Below are 23,759 nucleotides of genomic sequence, written 5' to 3'. Positions count from 1 at the left end.
GCGCTGACCCCGGCACTGCACTTCTCCGTAAAAACTAAACACCTCAAAGGAAAACAAGGCTCATTTCCCAAAGGAAAAACACCCCGACCCCGACCCCGACGCCGCCGCCGGGGCCACGGCGGGCCCTTCCCGCGGCGGCTCCTCCCCTCGGGCCGCGGCGCCGCCCGGAGAGGGGCGGCGGAGGGAGGGATGGAGGGGAGCGCGGGCTGTCCCGGCCGGGCAGCGCACTCAGGCTCCGTGTATTACCCGCTCGCCGTAGTTCTGCTCCCCGCTGTCGCTCATCGTCCCGCCGCTCCCCGCCACCGGCACCGCCGACCCGACCCGACCCGACCCGACCGTCCCCGGCGCCAGCGCCCTCCGCAGAGGAAGTGACGCCGCCCCGCCGGCGCGCGGGCCCCCGCGCCAGGCCCCGCCTCCCCCGCCGCCGGCCCTGAGGGGAGGCCCCGCCCCGCGGCGGCCCTGGCGGGAGGCCGTGGCGGCTGGCGGCGGGCGCCGGGGGTGGCCCCCTCCTGCCCGGGCTCGGGAGCTGCTGGGGGCCGGGGGGGCGGAACCCGACGAGCGGCCCCTTCAGAGACAGCTCCGGTGCCCGGTGGAGCTGGTCCTGCCCGCCCGAGCGGGGCCAAGGCCAGGATCCTGTCTTTCATGGAAGCAGAGAAGGGGTTGGCTTGGAAGGGACCTTCAAGCCCACCCAGTGCCACCCCCTGCCCTGGGCCGGGACACCTCCCACCAGCCCAGGCTGCTCCCAGCCCCGTCCAACCTGGCCTTGAACCCCTCCAGGGATGGGGCAGCCACAGCTTCTCTGGGCAGCCTGGGCCAGCGTCCCACCACCCTCACAGCAAAGAATTGCTTCCTCACATCTCATCTAAATCTCCCCTCTTCCAGTGAAAAACCCTTCCCCCTCATCCCATGGCTCGTCCCCTCCAAAAGGCCATTTCCTAAGGAGAAGCGAGGCCCAGCTCCCACCCAACTGCTCACCCAGAGCACAGTGTTAACAGGCTGTTGCTCCCCAGGGGCTGCTCTCAGGGAACCGCCTCGGGGCACAAGGACACGAGCCCCGGCTGAAGGGCCAGAGCCCAGGAGGTGACCCTGTAGACAGAGGGGACGGTGGCTGCTACGCCTACCATTTCCCCACCACCTCAGACGCAGAGGCTTTCAGCAGCCACCAGCGCTGCCAAGCGACCAGCAGCAGGGATCCCCTGACGGAGGACGGGGGACAAAATCCTGCTTTTGTACTCAGCAGAGCACAGGGTCAGCCTCAAAACTGCAGCCCCCAGACAGCGAGAACCCAAGGGAAGGGGAAAGGACACTTCAAGCGTTCAGTTACTGCGTCCTAGCGGTAATAAACAGCTAAAATCTTCCCAGTCCTCCGGGAGCCCGGGAAGATGTAGTATCTCGTGGAGGGACAAACCACGACAAATGGCCTTTGCAATAGTTCTTCCTTTGGAGAACCTCCTCTGATTTGGGGACAGATTAAGCTCATCACTTTGAAAGCAGAGGGCGATGTGGCTGCTGACCCGCACCACAGCCAAACCACCGCGTCAGCCGGCCCAGGAGAGCAGACCTTCAGGCGAGGAGCAGCCCGGGAAGGCTGATCCCACCCACAGCGACAGAGGGCATGGCCCCAAAATCACCAGCTTTCCCCCAAAGCTGAGGAGAGGAGAGACCGCGTCACCGGGCAGGAATCACCTCACATGATGGTAACTGCCATTACAGAAACACCACCACACGGTCATTTGTACAAGCGTTCCAACACGGGGCTTCCAAACCACCTCTTGGGCAATTTTTCCTCTACGATGGTCAAGGAAAGACCTGAAATCCCACTCCAGCTCCAGAGTGTAAGCTGGGGGGGCGTGGGAAAATGAAAGAAAGGGGGAAACACCAGATTTAAACTGATCTAGATGGGTCTGAGCGTAACAGAGCGAGGATCGACACAAGCTCTTCATTGGGCAGACGCCTGGAGGCAGCGCCTGCGGCAGAGCAGCAATAATCTCCTACTTGGCTGTTCCTGGGATTCTCGCTGCTGAACAACGTCCTGGTTGTCCCTTCAGCATTTTGGGACAATCACTTGGAGGTTCTGGTGCTCTGATACCCAGCCTGGCCAGAGTCATCTTCCTCCATAGACTGTGAGTGAGCTAAAACCCACATTGATATGTCAACCTTATTTTCAAAGACAAAAAAACCCTAAATCACTCTCATTACCAGATCAAGTTTCATTCCAGTAAGGCTCTTTAAATAATTTAAATATTTATTTTAATAAAAATAAATAAATACTTCTCTTGTCACATTACAGAACTCCCTGGAGACAGAAATAAAACAAACCAACCCCAACCACAGGGGTTTCTCTCGCAAATCAAAAGATGGTAAATGCTTTCTTCTGATGGTCATCACAAATCCACTTGTAGGCATCAAGTAGATGGTAGATTACTCCAGAAACAGAAGAAAACTCTCTTTGAGGAAACAGCAGTTCAGCACCTTCTTGTTGGGATGAGAAGGTCAGCTCACACAACTGTTGCCACCACCAGATGAGTCCCATTTGTCCATAACGTGACCACGTGTGCTGTGAGAGAAGTTCCACTCGTGCAATGTCACCACCACCAGATGAGTCCCATTCGTCCATAAGGTGGCCATGTGCGCTGCGAGGTGTGAGCAGCCCTCTCTGCGATGGAAGTTCACAGCATTTGTTGTTAACCATTTCCTTGCCCAGGTGACACCAACCTTTCCAGCTTGCGCTTAAGGTGTGTTAGCTAATTTCAAGGAGAGTTGCTGTCTCCAAAATAGGGGCAGGCGGGGGGGAAATAACAATCTTAACCACTACTACTTAACCTAAAGAGAAAAACTTGTGTGCCTGCTGCTATTTCAAATGAGGTAGTAGAAAAGTAACTAAAAGAAGAGGTAGTCACCCAAAGGTGATGACAGTGTTACTCTGGTAGCGCATGCCTCACAGCAGCTCTTGATGGAGTATTTCCCAGACCATCCTCTCGCGGAAATAAGGCATGTGGATCTGAAAAGAAAAGAAAAATCCATTAAAAACACATCATGGCAGAAAGAGACACAAAATACGCAGAAACACCCACTTAATTCTTTACTATGAAGTTCCTTTTAAGAACCGTCAACACTTGCTCTTCCGGTACAGCCTGGCTTTCACCCGCACAGCTCCTAAGAGGGTGACATGCCACCAAAACCAGATCTCCTTGACCACACAACAGCTCACAAGCACGTTCATAGAAGAGCACTGCCTTGGAAAAGAACCAGTGTCTTCACTGGTCAAAGGCTGAGACCCATTTCTCCCAAAGATCCCAAGGCCAGATCTCACAAACCCCCTGGCTGCAGTACCTCGCCCAAGAGGAATCTCACTGGGAGCAGATACCGGACGCCAGGATGGAGAACACAGCTCTGCCCTGCTGAGGCCACTTGGAAGTTCCAGCCCAGCCACTATCTCCCAAGAACGGAGAGAGGTACAAAACCTCAGCCGCTGCGCCAGACGCAATGAACAGCCGCTGCGTAACTTCCCTGGCTCTTGTCTCTGTGCGAAAGGGGCTGGAGCTGTTTAGAACCTTCACTCACCTGTGTAAAGGTCAGCGGTTTCTCTCTCGAGATGTAATCTGCGTATTTGCAGGTGAAAACGCCGCAGTCGCTTCCGTTTGATTGCTGAGGGATTTCCTAATGAATGCAAAGAAGATGGAGAATTTGCCTCTATCTTCAAGGAAAAGCAACTTGGAAGCAGCACCCATTACCAAAAATACCCTAACCAGACACTCCTGAACTTGCACCATCCCCAGTAACCGCTCCCCAACACAAGGAACAGACCCCAGGAACTGCACATCATCCCTCCCCTCGGCTTCCTACGCTCGGATGTTACAAGCCAAATTCCTGGCAGGCTGATAAGGGACAGCAGGCTTCCTCCCTGCAAGGTGTCTGGAGGTTTCTACAGTGTCTTTCTGAAGTGACATCCCTTAAATCGAGGCTTTCGGTGCTGCTTTTCACTATTAACTTGGCAAGAAACATCAGCCCAAGCCCTTGCTTTGTCACGTGCCAGGATCTGGGCTGCAAACAAGCAGCCCACGTTCTCTGACAACTGCTAAAGAGACTTGAAATTTGACTTGTGAAATGGGGGCAAAGCCAAATTCACCTTCACGTGGCAGAGCAATTAAAAAAAACCCAAGAAAGTATTCAGCCAGCAAGGAGAGGCACTGCTCAAAGATTTCATCCCAGCATGGTTTCCTGGTCCACTTGCAGCCCCATGTGGTACCAGAAGAAGATGCTTATGGCTGTTCTCTAAAGTCCTGGCCTTATGAGAAAGCGTTAAGAGCTTCGTGACAAGGAGTTCTAGTTCACATTTCAAGTGCAAGTAGTGTTTGCTTACGTGTGGCTCCATGCTGTGAACAGTCCACTCTGAAACATTCAGCTCCATGTTTCTTTTTTCACGGCTCTCCTCTTGCAGGTATTTGCTGTTTAAAACAAAAGAAAAACCACTCTTCATCGCTGTAATTTAGGCCAAGGAAAAAAGAGCTGCTGAAAGATCACAGGAAGATGAATGGCAGGAGAGTAAAATGTCAGAGGATCCTCACAGCAGCTGATTTCAGGCATTTGGAGGAAAAATCCAAATCTTAAATTTACAAACACTGCGAGAGGCTGCGAGCTAACCATCAGGAATGAGACCGACAATTCCAACAGAGGCTTCCACAAAAGCCTAAGTTCATTGCTTAGCAGAGGCCAAAAAACCCCAAATCCCATGTTGTCAGAGGAAGAACAGAAAAACCAAGCAAGGAACCCTAATGTCGTCATCCCAACACGTGCCTGAATCCCACACACTGCGTGCGCCTCCGGAAGGACAAATACAAAAGCTTTTGGGCCAGCACCTCTGGCTGAGGAAGTTTCCAGGCCACCAGTTGCTGGAAAAAAGGACTGGATGCAGACCTGTTCTTATAGCCTTTCCCAGGCACCTGCTCTTAACTGTTCAGGACAGCACCGGACTAAACCAACGCTTGGTTTGTCTCTGCGGGGCCGCTCTCCTTGCTCTTGGGCTACAAAGCTGCTGGATTAAGGGGTTTGACTACCTCTGCATCAGTGGCAGAGACTTCTAAGGACGCCTGCTTGCACAACAGGAAAACCTGTCCCCGTTACGTTGGAGGGGTGTGCGTGCCAGCTGACACAGCTGCAAAAGCTGGCTACACGGTATCTGTCTTGAACGAGAATGTCAGAATTACAAAGAGCACCCAGCGGTATCTTCAAACACTTCTGCCCTCAACTTCTTCCCTTTCGTCAATAGCCCCATTTTATTGATCACTAACAAGGTTGGTGCCCGTGTGCCACGGGGCTACCATGTCTTTGCCTGTGCTATAGGGGGAAGGTGGCAGAACCCAGGCATCCAAGACGCTGGGTGGAGGGGACGACGTGAGACCAGGGAAGGAGTCACTGTCAGACAACTCGCAGCAAGCGAATCCAGGATTTCTGGTTTGTTATCTACAAGACATGTGGAAACTTGCCGTCGTGTCACAGGGGCAAAATCCCAAAACGTTCTCCTAATTCACAACACAAAAGCACTGACTGAGCAGTTACTTACAGCAAAGTCTCACAAATCTTGTCCCCTCCTTGTCCCAGGGAGTCAAAGTATTTGACGGTCTTCTTTCTGGTGTCTATGACCTGTTATTCAAAGGTGACTGTTAGACAAAGCACCACCTTGTGCTGCACAAACCTACGTGACTTTTCTTGCTAGCTTTTTCTCCCCACCCAACTCTAAATAACAAGCCCGTTTGACTCACCGCTAGTGCCCAGTGCAAGCTCAAGTTAATGGGCACAAAGATGATGTCCTTCTGGAAGACATCCACGCGTCTGGTCAATCTTCTTACTGTCCTGTAGCCCCCAGAAGCTAGTTTTTCATAAAACAAGGAACTAAAAGCGTGGACTGATGGATATCCTGCCTTCTTACTTCTCTCCATCACAAGACCCATGTAGAAATTAATGACCTGTACCATAAAGAGTAAACTGGAGATGTAAAATCAGACGCTAGCTTACCAAACGAAAAATACAGCCACATCTCTTTTCTGGCCACCCTGAAGTGCGCAGCTGAGAGAACTCCAGCCTCAGCTGTCAGCTTTTGTTGTGAGAACTTCACACTTGGTTACAGCTGTTTATCAAACTGCAGTTTGATAAAAACACCTGCCACCCACTCCAAGAACCTGGACTAACTCCTGGAAGCGCATAACACAACAAGTAAAGGAACTGCCAGGAACACTGGACCCTTCAGTACCTAAAATAAGAACTGCACAGAGATTTCTAGGCTCTGCAGTGCAGGTCATCAAATAACTTTGAAAAGAACACGGTGAAGGGGTATTTTTAAAGAAATGCTCAATTAGAAGATCCCTGTGCTGCAGCTAGTTTTACCTCATCGTTTAGCCAGCAACCGTTCCTTAGGGTGTGGATGTCCTCACGAGTCACCTTTAGGTTGAAGGCACTGCTCATGATATCCTCTGGCTCACCTTTGCCTAATGCGGCAACGACCTCTCTCTCCATGGCCTGAAATGAACAATTGAATGGGGAAGGACTTGTGCAACAGAGCGTTGAGTATGCCAACCTGTGGGCAGCTTTCAGCTCAAACACGGCCTGGAAATGAAGCTCAGGTGACAGGGCAACTGCCTTTGCCGGCTTTCGGCTAGGTTAGCAATCGCCCTTTTTGGTTGGTTGGTTGGTTTCAGCATCCTGACTTGGAACTTCAGGGCCCAGGTTTGCCTCAATTTGTTTTCACCAAGGAAGCTGAGATAAAACGCAGGGACGAGCAAACACACAACAAACGCCTTTCCCATGCGATGCTGCAGCCCTCGCAACGCTGAGGTTTAAGGCAACCGCAGCAGGCATTCTCCATGCCAAGGCAGCTACGTCAGGAGCCTGAAAGAATGGGAAGGTGGGGGGAACTTCAAGGGAGCTGAAGTACCAGCAAAGGGGGAAACCGAGGCAGCTACACTGCAGTCAGGCAATCGGGAGTCCAGGCTGTGCATGCAACTGGTTGTCATTTGGACGTTTCCATCCAAGTCTGCTTAGGGAACGCAAATAAACCACTGGGTCTGTTAGTATAAAATACTCTGAACTGCCAGAGCATCTTCTTCTGGGTTGAACGTGGGCTAGCAGGATAAGAAAACCCCTGGTTTTCCTTGTACTGAGCGTCACTCTGCAGACGTTGTAAACTCTGGACTTGCTAGCCCTTTCCAAGTCAAGCCTCAAGAGGCAAAAAAGGGGGCGCTCGATCAGACTGCAACTCCCAAGAATAAAAGCGGCCAACACTCAGACAAGCAGGGGAGGCTGTTGTTAAACATGGACTCCTTTTTGTCCGAGTAACAGAAGACCCACCAACCCTTAGGTTAGCACAACTGAAGGAGCGTGTGGAGCATCAAATGCTTAAATCCTTTCAATCCTTCAAACCAGCTTTAGTGCTGACCTTTGCACTGGGAAGTCACAGCTGCAGACGCTCCCTAACAGCTTAAATGCAAGTTCTTCAGATTTCAAAAAGCCTGAAGAACCACCTATAACAAATGGAGTTCCTTGCAGCTGTTTCACAGCCTTCTCTTTTGTCAAACAGCCTGTCAGCTACGGTACCTCTGTGAGCGGAGTAAAGTCTTTTCCTATTCTTCTCAGCCTTATGACTTTCTTTCCTTTCACGGCAAGGGCAGGTGACTTTTTGGCCTCGGCGGGTGCCAGAGGTACTTGGCATAACACACCTTCTGCGATCTGAGCTCCACGCTGTTCCTGTGAGACAAAAGGACGTTAAGCTACCAATCCACCACAGATTTTTTTGCTAGGGGATAGCACAGAAAATCTTGCTCATGTCTAAAACTGGAAGGGCTTTTGTACACACATCTAACCAGCCAACTCCAAAGTCACTTTTTGTCGAGGACTGCATTCCTACTGCGCACCCATGTAGTGCTGCACTCAAAACTAAACGGAGGCAAGAGAGGCAGGAAGTTAGTTTGCCTTGGAGTAGCGTTAAGAACCCCAGAAAAGCCTCCGCAGGTAGGTATCAGGTTGAGATGGAGATTAATAGCTCTGATTTCCAGGACTAAAATTTAATTTTGATCTCAATCCTGACCAGAGACGAAAGTCAAAGAGACGTACTTCCTATCTCACAAAACAAGACACCACTAAAGATACCACAGTCCAGCTCTGCAGGTCAACCAAGCCCGTGCAGTAAAGACTCTGAGGCTGTACCCAACACATCAAAGGGGAAGTAGAAAAATAGTATAGGGTAGTGCGCTCATCATAGTCCAGAAACAAAATGAACGGCAGCGGGAAACCCTTTGTGATCGTGCTACTCAACAAATCATGCTCCCGCTTCCCTTGGGAAAAACGACCTGGACGAATACAGATATTGTTGAGGAAGTAATGAAAGGGAGGAGCGCAAAAATTTCTCATCACAACCAGATACATTTTCCTAAAACATGAAATCATGAATAACACAAGCTTACCCCTGCAACTGCAACAGCTTGTTTCACCTCTCCGTCCTGTTCCAGAGATTGTTCTGCTGGTGGGGAGCCCCTGCGAGGAGCGGGAGAGAGAAAGAGAGAGAGCAGTGAGCTGTGGACCTGTACTGTCCCACGGAATTCTCAAGAATTCACCTTCTGGACAAGAAATGCTTTTTCAAGGCTCCTGCTGACTACAGCCTCGGTTGCACACGTGTGACAACATCGTCTCCGCTTCCAGCACGATTCTTTCGGAGCAGCGAGACTGGCATAGAAGGAAGCGCTGGGAGCTTTGTAAATTCCTTCCCATCTCCCTGTGCAAGACTCCTTTGGTTTCTCTTGATCAGTTTCATTATTTGGAAAACAGGGAAGCAACCAGCACTTCCTCTGTCAAGTGCTCTGGGATCTACTGGGGATAAATGCTGCGTGCTAGGGCTTATACTGCAAGGTATAACATGAACACCCGCAACTCTACCTGCAGCCACATACAGTTAGCTTACGGGAACTAAGACCAGCACAGGGAACTAAAAATGGGACACCTACAGGATATTTACTTGCCTTCTGTAGGCTAGTCAAGAGAGTGACTGTCCCCATTTGGAGAGGATTACCAGTAAAACCACGCAGACTCTGAAGAGCAAACAAATACACAGACAGTAACCTTGTCTGTCTATACGTGCCTTCCTCAAAACCAAGAATTTGCCTTGTCACCAAAGACCCCCTTTTTCAGGAGGGAGACCTACAACAGACTCTCACAGTATTCTCCACTTTCAGTCCAGCAGGGGAAGAGCAGGTATTTACAAGCTTCATCAAATGACTTCACTGAGTAGTTAAATCCACAAAAAAAGGCAAAAAAATGTTCCTTTCACTGGAACCCATCCTACCCTCTCAGTTCCTTTCTTTCCTTCTCTCCCCTCGAGCTCAGGTGAACCACTGACAATTTAAGCACACAACAGTGCCGCACGGCTAAAGAGAGCGCTAGGCTTTAAAGCGGGGAGAAGAACAGGCACGGAAAGAGACACGCACACAGAGCCAAAAGAAACAAGAACCATGACTAAAAGAGACTCTACCTGGTCACAACATCTCCCTGAGACAGCTCTGGCCAGCAAACACCGACCAATTTGATACCTGCACAGAAAAGCAGTAGTATTAAAAAAATAAGTCAACTTTCGATTGCCATCAGATGTACGTAGCTCTCCGTTTCTGAGGGATAAATTTAAAAAAATATATTTAAATGACGACTGTACGGTTAGGAAGTTTGAACTCTGGCAAGCAGTGTGAACTTTGAATATCATGTGGGAGTGTATAGGAAATGCCCTATTTTCATTTGAAGTCTACCTACAAACTGGAACGGATTTGAATCATGGGGATACTCACCAGTCCTCAGAGTTGCATATGGATAAACCTCTCCTCCTCCTTTTGTTTCTTCCGGGTCACTCATCACGGGTTCCTTGGAATAGGCTTCAACCCTTTGGTGCAGCAAAAACACCAGAGGAGAATCACAATTTTTATACACAGGGCGTTTGTTATCAGTACACACCAATTCACATATAAAGGTTTACAACCTTTAGATCATAGAATCATAGAATCACAGGGTTGGAAGGGACCTCTGGAGATCATCTAGTCCAACCCCCCTGCCAGAGCAGGGTCACCTAGAGCAGGTTACACAGGAACACGTCCAGGTGGGTTTTGAATGTCTCCAGAGTTGGAGACTCCACCACCTCTCTGGGCAGCCTGTTCCAGTGCTCTGCCACCCTCAGGGTAAAGAAGTTCCTCCTCATGTTTAGGTGGAACTTCCTATGTTCCAGTTTGTGCCCATTGCCTCTTGTCCTGTCCCCGGGCACCACTGAAAAGAGCCTCGCCCCATCGTCCTGACACCCACCCTTTAAGTATTTATAAGCGTTGATAAGGTCACCCCTCAGACGTCTTTTTTCCAGACTGAAGAGACCCAAATCCCTCAGCCTTTCCTCATAAGAGAGGTGTTCCAGTCCCCTAATCATCTTTGTAGCCCTCCGCTGCACCCTTTCCAGCAGTTCCCCGTCCCTCTTGAACCGGGGAGCCCAGAACTGGACACAGTACTCCAGGTGCGGCCTCACCAAGGCAGAGTAGAGGGGGAGGATGACCTCCCTTGACCTGCTGGCCACGCTCTTCTTGATGCACCCCAGGATGCCATTGGCCTTCTTGGCCACAAGGGCACATTGCTGACTCATGGTCATCCTGTTGTCCACCAGGACTCCCAGGTCTCTTTCCACAGAGCTGCTCTCCAGCAGGTCAGCACCCAACCTGTACTGGTGCATGGGGTTGTTCCTCCCCAGGTGCAGCACCGTACACTTGCCCTTGTTGAACTTCATAAGGTTTCTCTCTGCCCAGATCTCCAACCTGTCCAGGTCTCTCTGTATGGCGGCACAGCCTTCCGGTGTGTCAGCCACCCCACCCAGCTTGGTGTCATCAGCAAACTTGCTGAGGGTGCACTCTATCCCCTCATCCAGGTCATTGATGAATATGTTGAACAGGACTGGACCCAGTACTGACCCCTGGGGAACACCACTCGTCACTGGTCTCCAACTAAACTCTGTGCCCCTAATCAGAACCCTCTGAGCTCTATCTTTCAACCAGTTTTCTATCCACCCCACTGTCCATTCATCTAACCCACACTTCCTAAGCTTCCCTATGAGGATGCTGTGGGAGACCGTGTCAAACGCCTTGCTTAAGTCAAGGTAGACCACATCTACCGCCCTCCCCTCATCTATCCATCTAGTCATGCAATCGTAGAAGGCTATCAGGTTAGTCAGACATGATTTCCCCTTGGTGAATCCATGCTGAGTACTTCTGATAGCTTTCCTTTCCTCCACGTGCCTTGAGATGACACCCAGAACGAGCTGTTCCATCAGTAGAAAGTACAGAGAAGTCAAAGCAAAAATCAGAATAACTGCCTTGAAGATACACTGCTGTTTGTCACCTCAGCCTCTTCTCAAGTTCTACACTTCCTCTTACCACAGACCTTTAATCTTTATCTAATCTCCTGTGGCTATGAAGTATCTGGATTTAAAGAAAAAGCTTAAAATCGGCTGGGGGAGAAAAAAAACAAAAAAGCAGCTGGAGACCTCCCTTAGTACAGCAGCCTGAGGGAGTTCCAGGCTACCTTGGAGGAATATTGCTCTGTGGACACAAATACAAATGTTAGGCAATACGGAGGAAGTTCAACAACAAAAGTGAAAGGCAATAAACCTTTCGGAGAAGAACTCCAAGAAAATGGAAGGATTTTTACCTCAGACGCGGAATTGTCTTGTCACAAAGGGACAGTGAGCGTAAGGCATCAGTAACTACAAAAAGAAATTGAAGGGTTTTATGAGTTTACAGTCAAGAGCTTCACAAAAGAAAACTTCTCATTTTCTCTCCTACATCATAATATTATTTGTGTTATGTCACTTGAGGAGAGTTTCAGAGTTTCATACTGGCAACTACAGAAACTTGTGCACACAAGGTACTGCCAGCCAAAACCCGAAATAAAAAAGGGTTATCAGGACCTACTACCCAAAATCAGCTTTTCAAACAACTGACTTCTGGCAAGCCAACAGTGGACATATCAGAACTGAAGGACTGCATCCAAGGCAGCTCGTCTACTGAGACGACAAGATCAACGCCTGGCTCCACTCCAGAGGCAATGCAAGGATGCAGGCAGGAATCAGAGCTCACACTCAAGTATTCCCAGACGCTGCCTAGTATTGTGCCTGCGATAAGCCCTACAGAACTCTAGGGCTCCAGCTGTACGGTGCACAAGGGCGGGTGAAAAAGAAACGAGTTCATAACTCCATGTCAGCCTTACCTATCCGTAGTGTTCCTCCTTCTTCCATACACCATCTTGGTCTTTTAGCTGGAGGCCCAGAAAAGATGGACTGCAAACAAAAAAAAGGAAAACAATGAGAGTAAAACATGAATTCCATGTGAATGCCAGCAAACAGAAACTTCCTGAAATTTAGTCAACTCTGGTATGACTTGGGGACCATGATTTGCCCGCTCAGACTGCAGAAGAATGACAATCTACAGGAATGCTCCCCTGGAATGGTGGATTATGAACCTATCAGAAGGAGGTTTATCCAGAGGAAGTACGCAGTTTTTCTTGCAAAGTAGTGTATTTTGATTCCTTAACTACAAGCTTGAGAAAGAGAGTAACAACAGTTTACAAACACAGGACAACCATAAACTGGGATGACGGGAAAGTATCTGGAAGGCAACAAACGCTTTGCTCCTTCCTCGGCCGCAAGTGCTAGAGCAGAGGACGCAGAGCTGAGGAAGGCAAACCCAGCACACACGAGCTGCCTGCTAGAAATGGAAAAGAACCACCTACTGCTGCACAGGCTCAGAGCAGGCCCAACTTCAGGACGCTTCAGGGAGAGCCGCTTGCTCTTTCATCTTCCACAGATTCGCCCTATTTTCCCAACCCTTGCTAACCTCTTCCCCAGACTCTCTGCTCGCAGCATCGTCGCTCACTGATGCTCTTGGGCGTTTCGTTGCCTTGCGTTGCAACTTTCCCACAGTGGCAACTTGTTCAGGTTTCTCTCCATCCTTGGAGTTGTCATAATCTAAAAAAGCAAAGACAGGCCATATAAGAACATGATAGGAAAGGAGATTAGGATTTCTATTGGCACCAAAGCCCCTCCTCTTAGTCCCAGCTAAAGCAGTGTAACCCATTCCATGTTACGCGCCCTTCTGCCAACAGCACTTGGTGGCAATTTTTGTATGAGTTGCCTCACTGAGCAGCCCCTCAGAGCCACAGCTCAAAGACTAACCCACCCGTGAGTCTGCCGGCCAGATCTGCAAAAAAACCCTGCTTTGGGGAACATTCCCTGTTTCCGGAGAAACAGCACAGGGTGCAATTTATCCTCCTCCCACCTCCACACATGCATGCAGTTTGTCAGGTGTATGTGTTTATTACGTATACATCCACACGCATGCAGTTTATTACCTACAGTAGTAGATAAGCTAATGCTTATCTCCTCTGCCCACCAGCTTCGCCACTCATGCCCATCATTGTTCATCTTTCTATCACAGAAAAACCTCAAGGGGCAGCAATAACAACCACCCTGTGCTTTAGATTGCCTTCAAGAGACTCACACAAGGGAGCTTTGCTATTTTACTGCATATCTCGGAGAGCATTGTTAGAAAACTTATTTTCAGCAGGACAGCTTCTCAAGCCGTCTAACACACTTTCGCTTGACTTTCATCCTAATTGCTTCGCCTGTCACTCCCAGTGAACTCTTAGCAAAACTGGGTCTCCTGGTCAGGCCGTGACACGACAGCCTGCAGCGCCCACAAAGGCGCATTCTTCACTTTGGGATTGTGCTCTGCACAGCAGCTGTGAACTACTGCTTGTGCAATGAGTGGCTCCTTCCAGAAGACCTTCGCTTTTCCCATTCACCGGGGAACATGAGACGCTCAGCAGAGCCTCCTGGAGCAAGTTGCTCCCAGAGGGAGCAACCACACTCCCCAAAACATGGCACGTGTTCCCAGATGTTCCCTCTCCTTGGAGAGACACATGCGACAGGCACGCAGATGGCTCAGCCATCTGTCACTGGGAGCTCTGGGGCACCTGCAATGCTTAACGTCTGGGAAGGCATCCCCCTGTCTTCCACCCCACATACCTGCCACATCCCCATGCCATGCCTCTCCACCACCCAAGATATCCCTACATGTATACAGACTGTTCCCTGCTCCTTCAACACTCCTACTCCAAGTCTCCTCCCCTTTTCTTTCTTTTCAAACCCCTACACTGTGCAGAGGGAAAGCGAGTCGGGGGGAACGTCTGGAACCCACACTCATCTCAGCATCACGAGTGAACAACTCTGGCCGCGGGCACAGGGCGACCCGACAGCGGCGGGACCAATGGCCAGCCACACAAGGCAAGAGCCGGGCCGGGAGGAGGGGTGCCAGGGTGGGAGAGGGCGGCGCATGGCACCTGGGAGCCCACGCCGAGCCCTGCCGCCCCGCAGGGGGGGCTCTGGGCGGGCAGAGGGGACAAGCCCAACCCAGGAGCGTGGCGGGGACCCCAGGGCAAGACACCACACTGCGCCCCAGCCCGCAGAGCGGCTAACGGCTCAAGCCCCTCAGGCCGAGGCCATGGGGCCGAGGCTCCTGCCACCCCCAAGCAGGCCCCGGGGGGGTCCCGCAAAGGCCCCAGAGCCGGGGCAGGCCACGGGGGACGGGGTCTGGCAATGGGATGGGGTGATGGGAGGGGGAGAGGACCACGGGTGGCCCGCAGGCGGGCGGGGCAGCTCACTGACCTCGGGGGTGGCCTCTTGAAGGGCAACGAGGCCTTTGGGCGGCGCGGGGCGGTGGGCAGCGGTGGCGAGGACGACGCCAAGGGCCCCCAGCAGCCGTTCGAATATAGGCCCCGCGCCGGCCTGCTGCCCAAGTAACTACAAAAAGAAATTGAAGGGTTTTATGAGTTTACAGTCAAGAGCTTCACAAAAGAAAACTTGTCATTTTCTCTCCTACATCATAATATTATTTGTGTTATGTCACTTGAGGAGAGTTTCAGAGTTTCATACTGGCAACTACAGAAACTTGTGCACACAAGGGATTGCCAGCCAAAACCCGAAATAAAAACCCTTCAGGACCTACTACCCAAAATCAGCTTTTCAAACAACTGACTTCTGGCAAGCCAACAGTGGACATATCAGAACTGAAGGACTGCATCCAAGGCAGCTCGTCTACTGAGACGACAAGATCAACGCCTGGCTCCACTCCAGAGGCAATGCAAGGATGCAGGCAGGAATCAGAGCTCACACTCAAGTATTCCCAGACGCTGCCTAGTACTGTGCCTGCAATAAGCCCCACAGAACTCTAGGGCTCCAGCTGTACGGTGCACAAGGGCGGGTGAAAAAGAAACGAGTTCATAACTCCATGTCAGCCTTACCAATCCGTAGCATTCCTCCTTCTTCCATAGACCATCTTGGTCTTTTAGCTGGAGGCTCAGAAAAGGTGGACTGCAAACAAAAAAAAGGAAAACAACGAGAGTAAAACATGAATTCCATGTGAATGCCAGCAAACATAAACTTCCTGAAATTTAGTCAACTCTGTTCTGACTTGGGGACCATGATTTGCCCGCTCAGACTGCAGAAGAATGCCAATCTTTGCAGGATCTCTGACGAGTACACTTTAGGCTTTTAATACAGGCTCTGATACCTGCAGTGATTAAAACAATATAAGCTTGTCACGCAGTTATCACTAGTCCAAAGTGTGGTAGTTTAGCCCTTCAGAAACATATTTTGAACAAATAAGAGTGAATGACTCTCTCACGAACGAATAGTCAGAGCATGACAGATTCTTATTCCTCTTATCCTATAGGGCAATAAGAAAAATAGCACTACTACTTGAACCAAACTGGGAAGTCAAGCATTTCATGACTCATTTTGACAGAGTCCCAGTCCTACAGGCATCCTCCCCCGGAATGGTGGATTATGAACCTATCAGAAGGAGGTTTATCCAGAGGAAGTACGCAGTTTTTCTTGCAAAGTTGTGTATTTTGATTCCTTACCTACAAGCTTGAGAAAGAGAGTAACAACAGTTTACAAACACAGGACAACCATAAACTGGGATGACGGGAAAGTATCTGGAAGGCAACAAACGCTTTGCTCCTTCCTCGGCCGCAAGTGCTAGAGCAGAGGACGCAGAGCTGAGGAAGGCAAACCCAGCACACACGAGCTGCCTGCTAGAAATGGAAAAGAACCACCTACTGCTGCACAGGCTCAGAGCAGGCCCAACTTCAGGACGCTTCAGGGAGAGACGCTTGCTCTTTCATCTTCCACAGATTCGCCCTATTTTCCCAACCCTTGCTAACCTCTTCCCCAGACTCTCTGCTCGGAGCATCGTCCCTGACTGACGCTCTCCGGCGTTTCGTTGCCTTGCGTTGCAACTTCACCACAGAGGAAACTTCTCCAGGTTTCTCTCCATGCTCAGAGTCGTCAAAATCTAAAAAAGCAAAGACAGGCCATATAAGAACATGATAGGAAAGGAGATTAGGATTTCTATTTGCATCAACGCCACAGCTAAAGCACTGTAACCCATTTCATGTTACGCGCCCTTCTGCCAACAGCACTTGGTGGCAATTTTTGTATTAGTTGCCTCACTGAGCAGCCCCTCAGAGCCACAGCTCAAAGACTAACCCACCCCTGAGTCTGCCAGCCAGATCTGCAAAAAAACCCTGCTTTGGGGAACATTCCCTGTTTCCGGAGAAGCAGCACAGGGTGCAATTCATCCTCCTCCCACCTCCACACATGCATGCAGTTTATTACGTGAACGTGTTTATTACAAAAGTAATAAACTAAAGTAGAGAAAGTATAAAAGTCAAAAGAAGTACAAAAGCCAGAGTTTTCTAAGGCAGATGAAGCCTAAGAAAAATCAGGCCTATTAAAGACTTCTGTAACGTCCAATACCTGTTCTTCTCTTTTTGGCTGGAGGCTCATCGGGATCCTCCACAGGTGTAGAAATCCTGAGGAAAGAACACACAGAACCGCGGTTTGAAACTTCCTGAAGCTTCTACCAGGCTCACTTCCCTTCACAGGACCCAAACTTCCAAAGTTACTTTTCATAGCCCAAAGGTCTCCTCCTCCGAGCACCCCTGCGATCATCTCAGGCACACACACCCAACCTGAGCACACCGCTGAGCATCCCCCATCAACCCCCCACAACCTCTCCCAGGCAACGGACCGCTCACACACAGCTCATTATCCCACTACACCCTATTAGGCCTCTTTTCCTCATTCTCCTAATGCTTCCTAACGTTTTACATCTGTTCCTATCACCAAAAACTTGCAGAAGTTACGATGCCAAGTTTTGCTCCTTCCTCAAGGAAAGCAGCATACCAGCCACTACTAAGCCTTCCAAGTTCCTCAGTCACTACACGGAGTTGCAAAGAAAAGACTAAGTAGGACAGGAAACAAAAGGTGGGAAAGCAACTCATGCAGACACCCACTGCAATAACTTACTGCTAAAGCAGTGCTCGGGAACTCGTTCTTCAAAGGATTCTTAGCTGCACCCTTTCTTATTAAGCGTATGTCCAAATATTCTACCACTTGATAACAACGATAAAATCCAGTACACATTTTTACTTTGGGAATGGAGCACAAAGGCTGTTCCTAGTTGGTTTTTTCCTCTGTTTGCCCCACAAAATGCCATGACAGACGCATTCATGTCCTTCTCCACGCTCTACAGGAGACAGCACCTATTTACGCCCAGCATTTGACTTGCCTCCTTAGCAAGGACAAGAAAAAAATAAGGTATTAGGAAAACTCAACAACTCTGCAGGCTCCCACAGAAGCTCAGGCCCTCCTCTTTTCAAAACCTCCTCCCCCACCAGTGTTGAGGGCACTTCATTAGGATTTATAATTTGAATTTGTAAAAAATTCAAGTTTTCACAGGGTAACCCCCCATCCCAAAAAATCGCAGACTGCGCTGCAGCAGTGCAGTACGAGAGTAGCTAACGCTTATCTCCTTTGCCCACCACCTTCACCACTCATGCCCGTAATTGTTCATCTTTCTCTCATGGAAAAGCCTCAAGGGGCCGAGCCCAGCCCAGGAGCGTGGCGGGGACCCCGGGGCAGGACACCACACTGCGCCCCAGCCCGCAGAGCGGCTAACGAAAGGGAGGGGAGGGACGGGGAGGCGGCGCCATCTTGGCGCTGCCTGAGGGAGGCGGGAGCGGCCGCCCAGCCCTCCACCGCCTCCTCCCCGCTGGGGCTGGGCCGGTGCCTGCCCGCCCCCTCCGTCCAGGCGAGGAGCTTTCCCTCTCAGAAAGCCCCGAGCCGGGCCCTGGACAGCCGAGGGACGCTGCTAAACCCTCCCTGGCGGGCCTGGGCCCGTTTCCCTTTAGGTTAGAGGCCCCGCAGAGGCCGGAGGGGCGGCCGCAGGGGCCCAACCGAGGCCGGAGGGACCTCGCGGGGGACCCACAGAGGCCCGGGGGGCCCGTCGGAGGCCGGAGGATCCCCATGGAGGACCCAGAGGCTGGAGAAGCCGTTCCGCCTCCCGCAGGACGGGGGCGGGCCACACGGCCCGGCGACACGGGCTCTTGCGCGCCCGCTACTGCCTCCTGTGCTCTGCGGCGGTGAGGGAATGGCATTGCCGGGCTTACCCAGCCCTGGCCTCACGGCCCAAGCGGCGCTTTGTGCCGCTCCGCTGGGGAGCTGCAGGCGCTGCGTGCGGTTCCGCCATGGCTCCGCTGCAACTAGGGACGCGGACGCTGCGTTCGACCCTGGTGACCAACTGTGATGTAGCGGCGGCCAAGGGCCCGCTGCAGGGAGCCCGGCTAAAGCGGCCGCTGTGGGGCTGGCGAGTGCTGAGCTGGCTCCTGGTGGCCCGGGCTGGCTCTCGGGGGCCATCCCCTGCCCTGCCCCGCTGTTAAGGGGTGGGGGGTTTAATAGGGTTCTTCCTAGTGGTTTACCAGGTGTTGCCTCTGGGGTGGAAATGTGCCCGTGCTGCTGCAGCCGCGTCCTGGAGAGCCTTTTCCACATGAGGAATGAAAATGAAGGGTTAAGTGCAAGAGGAGCAAAGGGGGCAGATGAAAGGGCTCAGGGCAGGAATGGCCGTTTGGGACAGCCCTTGTCACAGGAGGTCCCCCTGGCTTTTGACGCCTGCAGGGAGTCTTAAGTGGTGGTGGGCTGTGGTTTAATGACAACGACCTTGCTCATTACTTTAGGACCTTAATTGCCGCTCCACTTTATGCTTCAGGGCTCTGGCCCAGGAAGATGCCTGAGCGCTGGAGGCAGGAGTGGCCATGGCAGAGGCGCTGCAGGCAGGCTGCAGGCAGGGTGGGCGGTGGAAGCAGCCCGGCAGAGGGCAGGGCAGCCCCCCGCAGGGCCTGCGACTTGGAGATGCCTCTTCAGTCGGCTTCTGCCTCCCTCTCCTCTCCCCATCCCGCCGGTGTTAGCTGAATCCTGCAGCCGAGAGCTGGAGGGGGCGCAGGGCATTTGAGTTCCTGGGTGAGGAAAGACGCGAGGTTTTTCTGGGTTTCTCTCTGTGAAGCCAAAACTCACCTGCAACACTCCCGTTTCTGTCCACGGTGGAGAAAAGCGTGAAAGCAGCTTCATAGAACTGGATGCTGAAGCAGCATATTTCAAATTAGTGGCATAACAGTGGCCAGATTAGTGGCCATCACCACCTCTTTGTGGACCCAGAAGGACTAGGAGTGCCGGGCAGGGGTCCCTCAGCTTCCCGCCACCATTGCCATGGCAGGGGCTTGCATGGAGGTGGCACATCAGCTCAGCGAAGCCCCGCTGCAGCGTCTGCTCCACATCTGGTCTGGGCTGGGAGGATGGCTTTGGGGGAGGCGTGCGGAGACCCTGCTCTGTCCTCCCGGTGTCACCAGAGAGGTGCCCAGCACTCCTGGAGATGGGCTCTGCTCCCTCCCCTGCCGCGTGGTGCATATATATCCATATATACACACACCGGCACAAGTGTCATTACATGTGCAGGCTTCACACTTCCAAACAAATCCTCATTTTCCACCGACCGAAAATGCAATTCTGTGTCACACGCTCAGACACTGTTCTCAAATAATACCCCCTCTACTCTGTTATTTACTTGTAATCTTCTTTGGTAATGACAGACCCTCATTAGCATTGGAGACTTTTTTTTAATCAGTATAAAGCTTAACTTCAGTCCCGTTGCCTAAACGCTTGGTTTGACCACACCAGAAGGTTTTCTTTCTTTCAAGAGATTAAAGAACATTTCAAGTTCAGCAGCAGCAGAATTCTATTTTTTCCTAAAACCAAACAGTTCCAAATTTTCTGTCAATTCTGATCAAGAACGCTCAGCCATGACACGGCAGTACTGGATTTTTTTCAAAAATCACCTGCTTTACCTTTGTAGCATCTCTTGAACCTGAATATTCAGCCTAATGGGCATTCCAGATTAAGCATTCCGAAATTCATTTGCTAAACCAACATGGGATCGTGCTTAAACCACTTCCAAACAACTTCAAGTTGAACTATTTACAATTGCTTCCCATCCAACACTGTGGGGACGGGGTGGGACACAACTCGCAGGATGAAGCAGATTTTCAGTGAATTCCAGGAGCAAGAGAATCAAGGCCATATTCTTCTCGGTCAAAATATTGGAGGAGGTGTCCTAAACTATGGCCACCTCACATATTAACCCTGCAAAGGGCAGTGCAAATCCTGAGAACTAATTTAGGTTACAAACAACAAATTTAACCTCAACGCGTTATTCCCTTCGAAAGGAAACAATCCACAGACATGAGTTCTGAGTTAATGTATTAATAGCGCTGTAAGCAGCCTTCAACTCTTTGTAAAAGAGTTAGACAACGCCAGATTAAAGAAGGGCCAAACCCCAAACTAAGGCTGTTCTTCCTTTGGGGAAAAAGACTTCTGTTCATAAAACTTCACCCTCTTGGCGGGATCAGGCAAGACAGAAGGAACCTTGTCGAAATACGGGTGGTCTGATACCGAGAAGGACACCAGAAATGCACAACTGGAGGGAAGCAGCAGGGAGGATCTTGCCCACAGACATACCCCATACCCCTTGTTAGTTTTTAGAAGTTAATAAGCTTTGAAGAAATCAGTAGAGAAATTCCATGAGCATAAGCAAATGACTGACGTCTTCATCTATTTGCTATATTTTTAGAACAATCTTTGCTCTGTCACGTTAAGATGGATGTGGAAGCGGGACACCTGTGATCTGAGAAGAGAGAGACGTGTATCTAAACCAGAAAATTAAACAGCTGGCTTAGATCCATTCCGCTCTTTTGGACATTACAACGTTGTCCAGTTTTTGAACATCCACGTTTTTGTTTCCAGATCATCATTCTTTGAAACCTCCCTCTTCAATCTCCCCCATTTTACAGGATTATGCCACTTCTTTAGTACTTCCAGCCTCCAAGGAACTCCTGGCACCTCACCTGCTCCAGATATTCCTGAGACTGGCAATAACCCCTACAATGGCAAAGCTCTTCCCCCGACAAAGTCCCAGGAAATCCTCCCTGGCTAAAATGTCAAACACCAGGAGCCTGCATCCCTCCAAAAGCAGTTTACGCCCCAGCATCCTGACACATATTGAGGCTTCGTACAAGCCACTCCCACAGCTCACCCAAATTCCACAGTCTCTACTAGCTCATTTTGTTGTTCTTCAGGCATTTTCTCTTCCTAATCCTTGCTCTCTTGCCAAACCAGGCTCCTGGAATGAATGTGGAAGAAAAAAGAAAAGCCAAACTTCTTTATCCTCCCTCTATTCCAACTCTGCTGGTAAGCAGATCAGGACTGGTGTTAGTATTAAATAACCATTTTGTTCTGACCTTGAATTTGTGACGTGTCCATTTTACAAACCACCAGCTCCCTTGATGGTTACCAACAGTTCTTCCCCTTCATTGGGCATTGCTGGCATCGAGGTGGAAGCCCTGAAGTCCAGGCTTGTGTGTTTCCAAATCATTCTCTCCATCCTTGAAGCATATTGAAAACAACGGGGAATGCTGTAGGGATGACATTTCTGAGCACGTTCATCAAGGTGCGTTACAGTCCTCTGCTCCACAGGCAGGGAATGCCAGGGCAGCAGCATTATTTGGGGGGCAGCAGACAGAAAAGGGTTCCATGGACAGAAGCAGCCGTAAGGTATGGAAGTGAGGACCGCGTGTTCTTTGCGCTTCCGAGATCCAGGTTTTCCTCACGGGGACCCAAGTTACAGGTTTCACTTCCTTAGTGGAACATACCGGCAAATAAAGGGATTGAAGTACTTTTAAAATCCTAAATTCCTATAAAATGATGTATTTCCACGTGTTTTCTTAAGGAAAGCTGCAGCCCCACATTACACATCATCAAATCTACGATAACATTTACGCAAGGTGTAATTGCGCTCACCTCACACTCCTTCCACCTCCCTGCTACTCAATTTAGCAACCGATCCAACAGAGAAGGAACAGCTTTTGCCTCTCTCCCCCTGAAGCACACCAGCACCAGACCAGATCACTGCTGGGGGGGCTGGGAATCCACTGGGAGGGAAAGCAGAGCAGCCCCTTCCCATGACAGTTCCCACACTCCACCAAAAAGAAAAAAAAAAAAAAGCCAAAAAAAGACAAGAATGTGTTTTGAAAAATGAGACTATCAGACAAGAAGCACGGAAGCCCAGCTTCCTCCCACCACCTCTGCCGCTTGCACTGGCCCTGGGGCTCACTCCGTGCCACCAAGCCGGCAGGAGACTAGTCCAGCAGCAAAAAGCAAAGGATTTTCTGACAGCTTCGGGTACCGACCAGCCCAACAAAAAGTCAGATCAAGGGCAGCTGATGAAGGAGGAACACAAAGAACGACCTGTCCTTTTGGTGGCATCCAGCTATCAGATTGTTTCGAACCTTCTCAAACTGCTTCCTTAGTTCTTCTTCCACAACTTCCAATTTTTTTTCCCATCTTTTTTTTTTTTCACCTCCCTTTTTAAACTGTGACATAAACCAGTTTCAGTTTGCTTTGCTGCTGAAATAGCAAGTCCCATTACTTGCGAAAGCACCTGGTATTTCTTCTCCATCCCCAATGCTGACACTAGGACTCGTGGCTGCACAATCCAGTCAAGCCTGCAAAGCAACGCAGCTGGAAACGCAATCGGGGAAAAAAAAAGTCATCAGCTGATTTAATTCCCAGATCCGACTGGCTGTCCAAACACTAGTATAAGGGAGAAAGCAGAACACGTTTTCAGGAGCACAATTCTTGTTGGCAGCGTGGACTTGGAGCAGCTCAACAGACAGTCGGAAAGTCATATCCTAGATTCTTTATCCAAACGCTGCTGCTACTCTGCAGAGACTTGAGCGCTTCCCGCTTCAAAGTAGAAAAGCCATTGACTCAGTGAAATAGAAGCCTTAAGTAAGCCAAAAATGTCATAAATAACACTAGCAATAGCATTAGAAAAGCCGCTCCCTCATCTAGTCTGAAATAGCAGGTTGTAGCTCTGTGCTCTTCTCTCTTAATTTTACAAACACGTACATTGCATACTCTCGCGGGCGGAGTGAATAACTTCACTTGTAACAGAGTAGTGAAATGTTTATGAACATAAAACAGTGATGTAACAAAGTTAGTAGTGAATGCGACAGTGTTTTACGCGATGCGATGCCAGGGTACACTGGGTTAGTCACTGCACAGAGGCCAGGGTCAGACAAGCTCTCAGGGAGACCCTCCCGTTGAGTCACGAGGTTCAGAAAGGACCCCCTTGCTTTCTAAACTCCTTCTCAGAGAGGAGTCGAGGTGCGGCTGGATCCAATCCTAGTCCCAGACCTGCTCGACGGTTTATGTCTAAAGGATTATGTATGCGCAATCAATCCTT

General features: G+C 50.5%; 1 protein-coding gene across 1 annotated transcript; it reads right to left on the bottom strand.

Annotated features, from left to right (window-relative positions):
• Positions 1-2,791: 2,791 nt before the first annotated feature.
• On the bottom strand, positions 2,792-20,348 carry LOC134517877 (sentrin-specific protease 2-like). The gene is made up of 14 exons (XM_063339864.1): positions 20,305-20,348; positions 19,478-19,542; positions 16,883-16,938; positions 14,729-14,863; positions 12,274-12,343; positions 11,716-11,770; positions 8,457-8,526; positions 7,591-7,740; positions 6,385-6,516; positions 5,763-5,966; positions 5,564-5,643; positions 4,364-4,448; positions 3,565-3,660; positions 2,792-3,001 (listed from the first exon to the last, which is right to left on the bottom strand). The coding sequence occupies exons 1-14, from the start codon at positions 20,346-20,348 to the stop codon at positions 2,939-2,941; spliced, it is 1,305 nt and encodes a 434-aa protein (XP_063195934.1). The 3' UTR covers positions 2,792-2,938.
• Positions 20,349-23,759: the final 3,411 nt, after the last annotated feature.

The sequence above is a fragment of the Chroicocephalus ridibundus genome, chromosome 6 (assembly GCF_963924245.1).
Source record: "Chroicocephalus ridibundus chromosome 6, bChrRid1.1, whole genome shotgun sequence".
NCBI lineage: Eukaryota > Metazoa > Chordata > Aves > Charadriiformes > Laridae > Chroicocephalus > Chroicocephalus ridibundus.
This window is presented reverse-complemented; position numbering and strand designations above follow the sequence as displayed.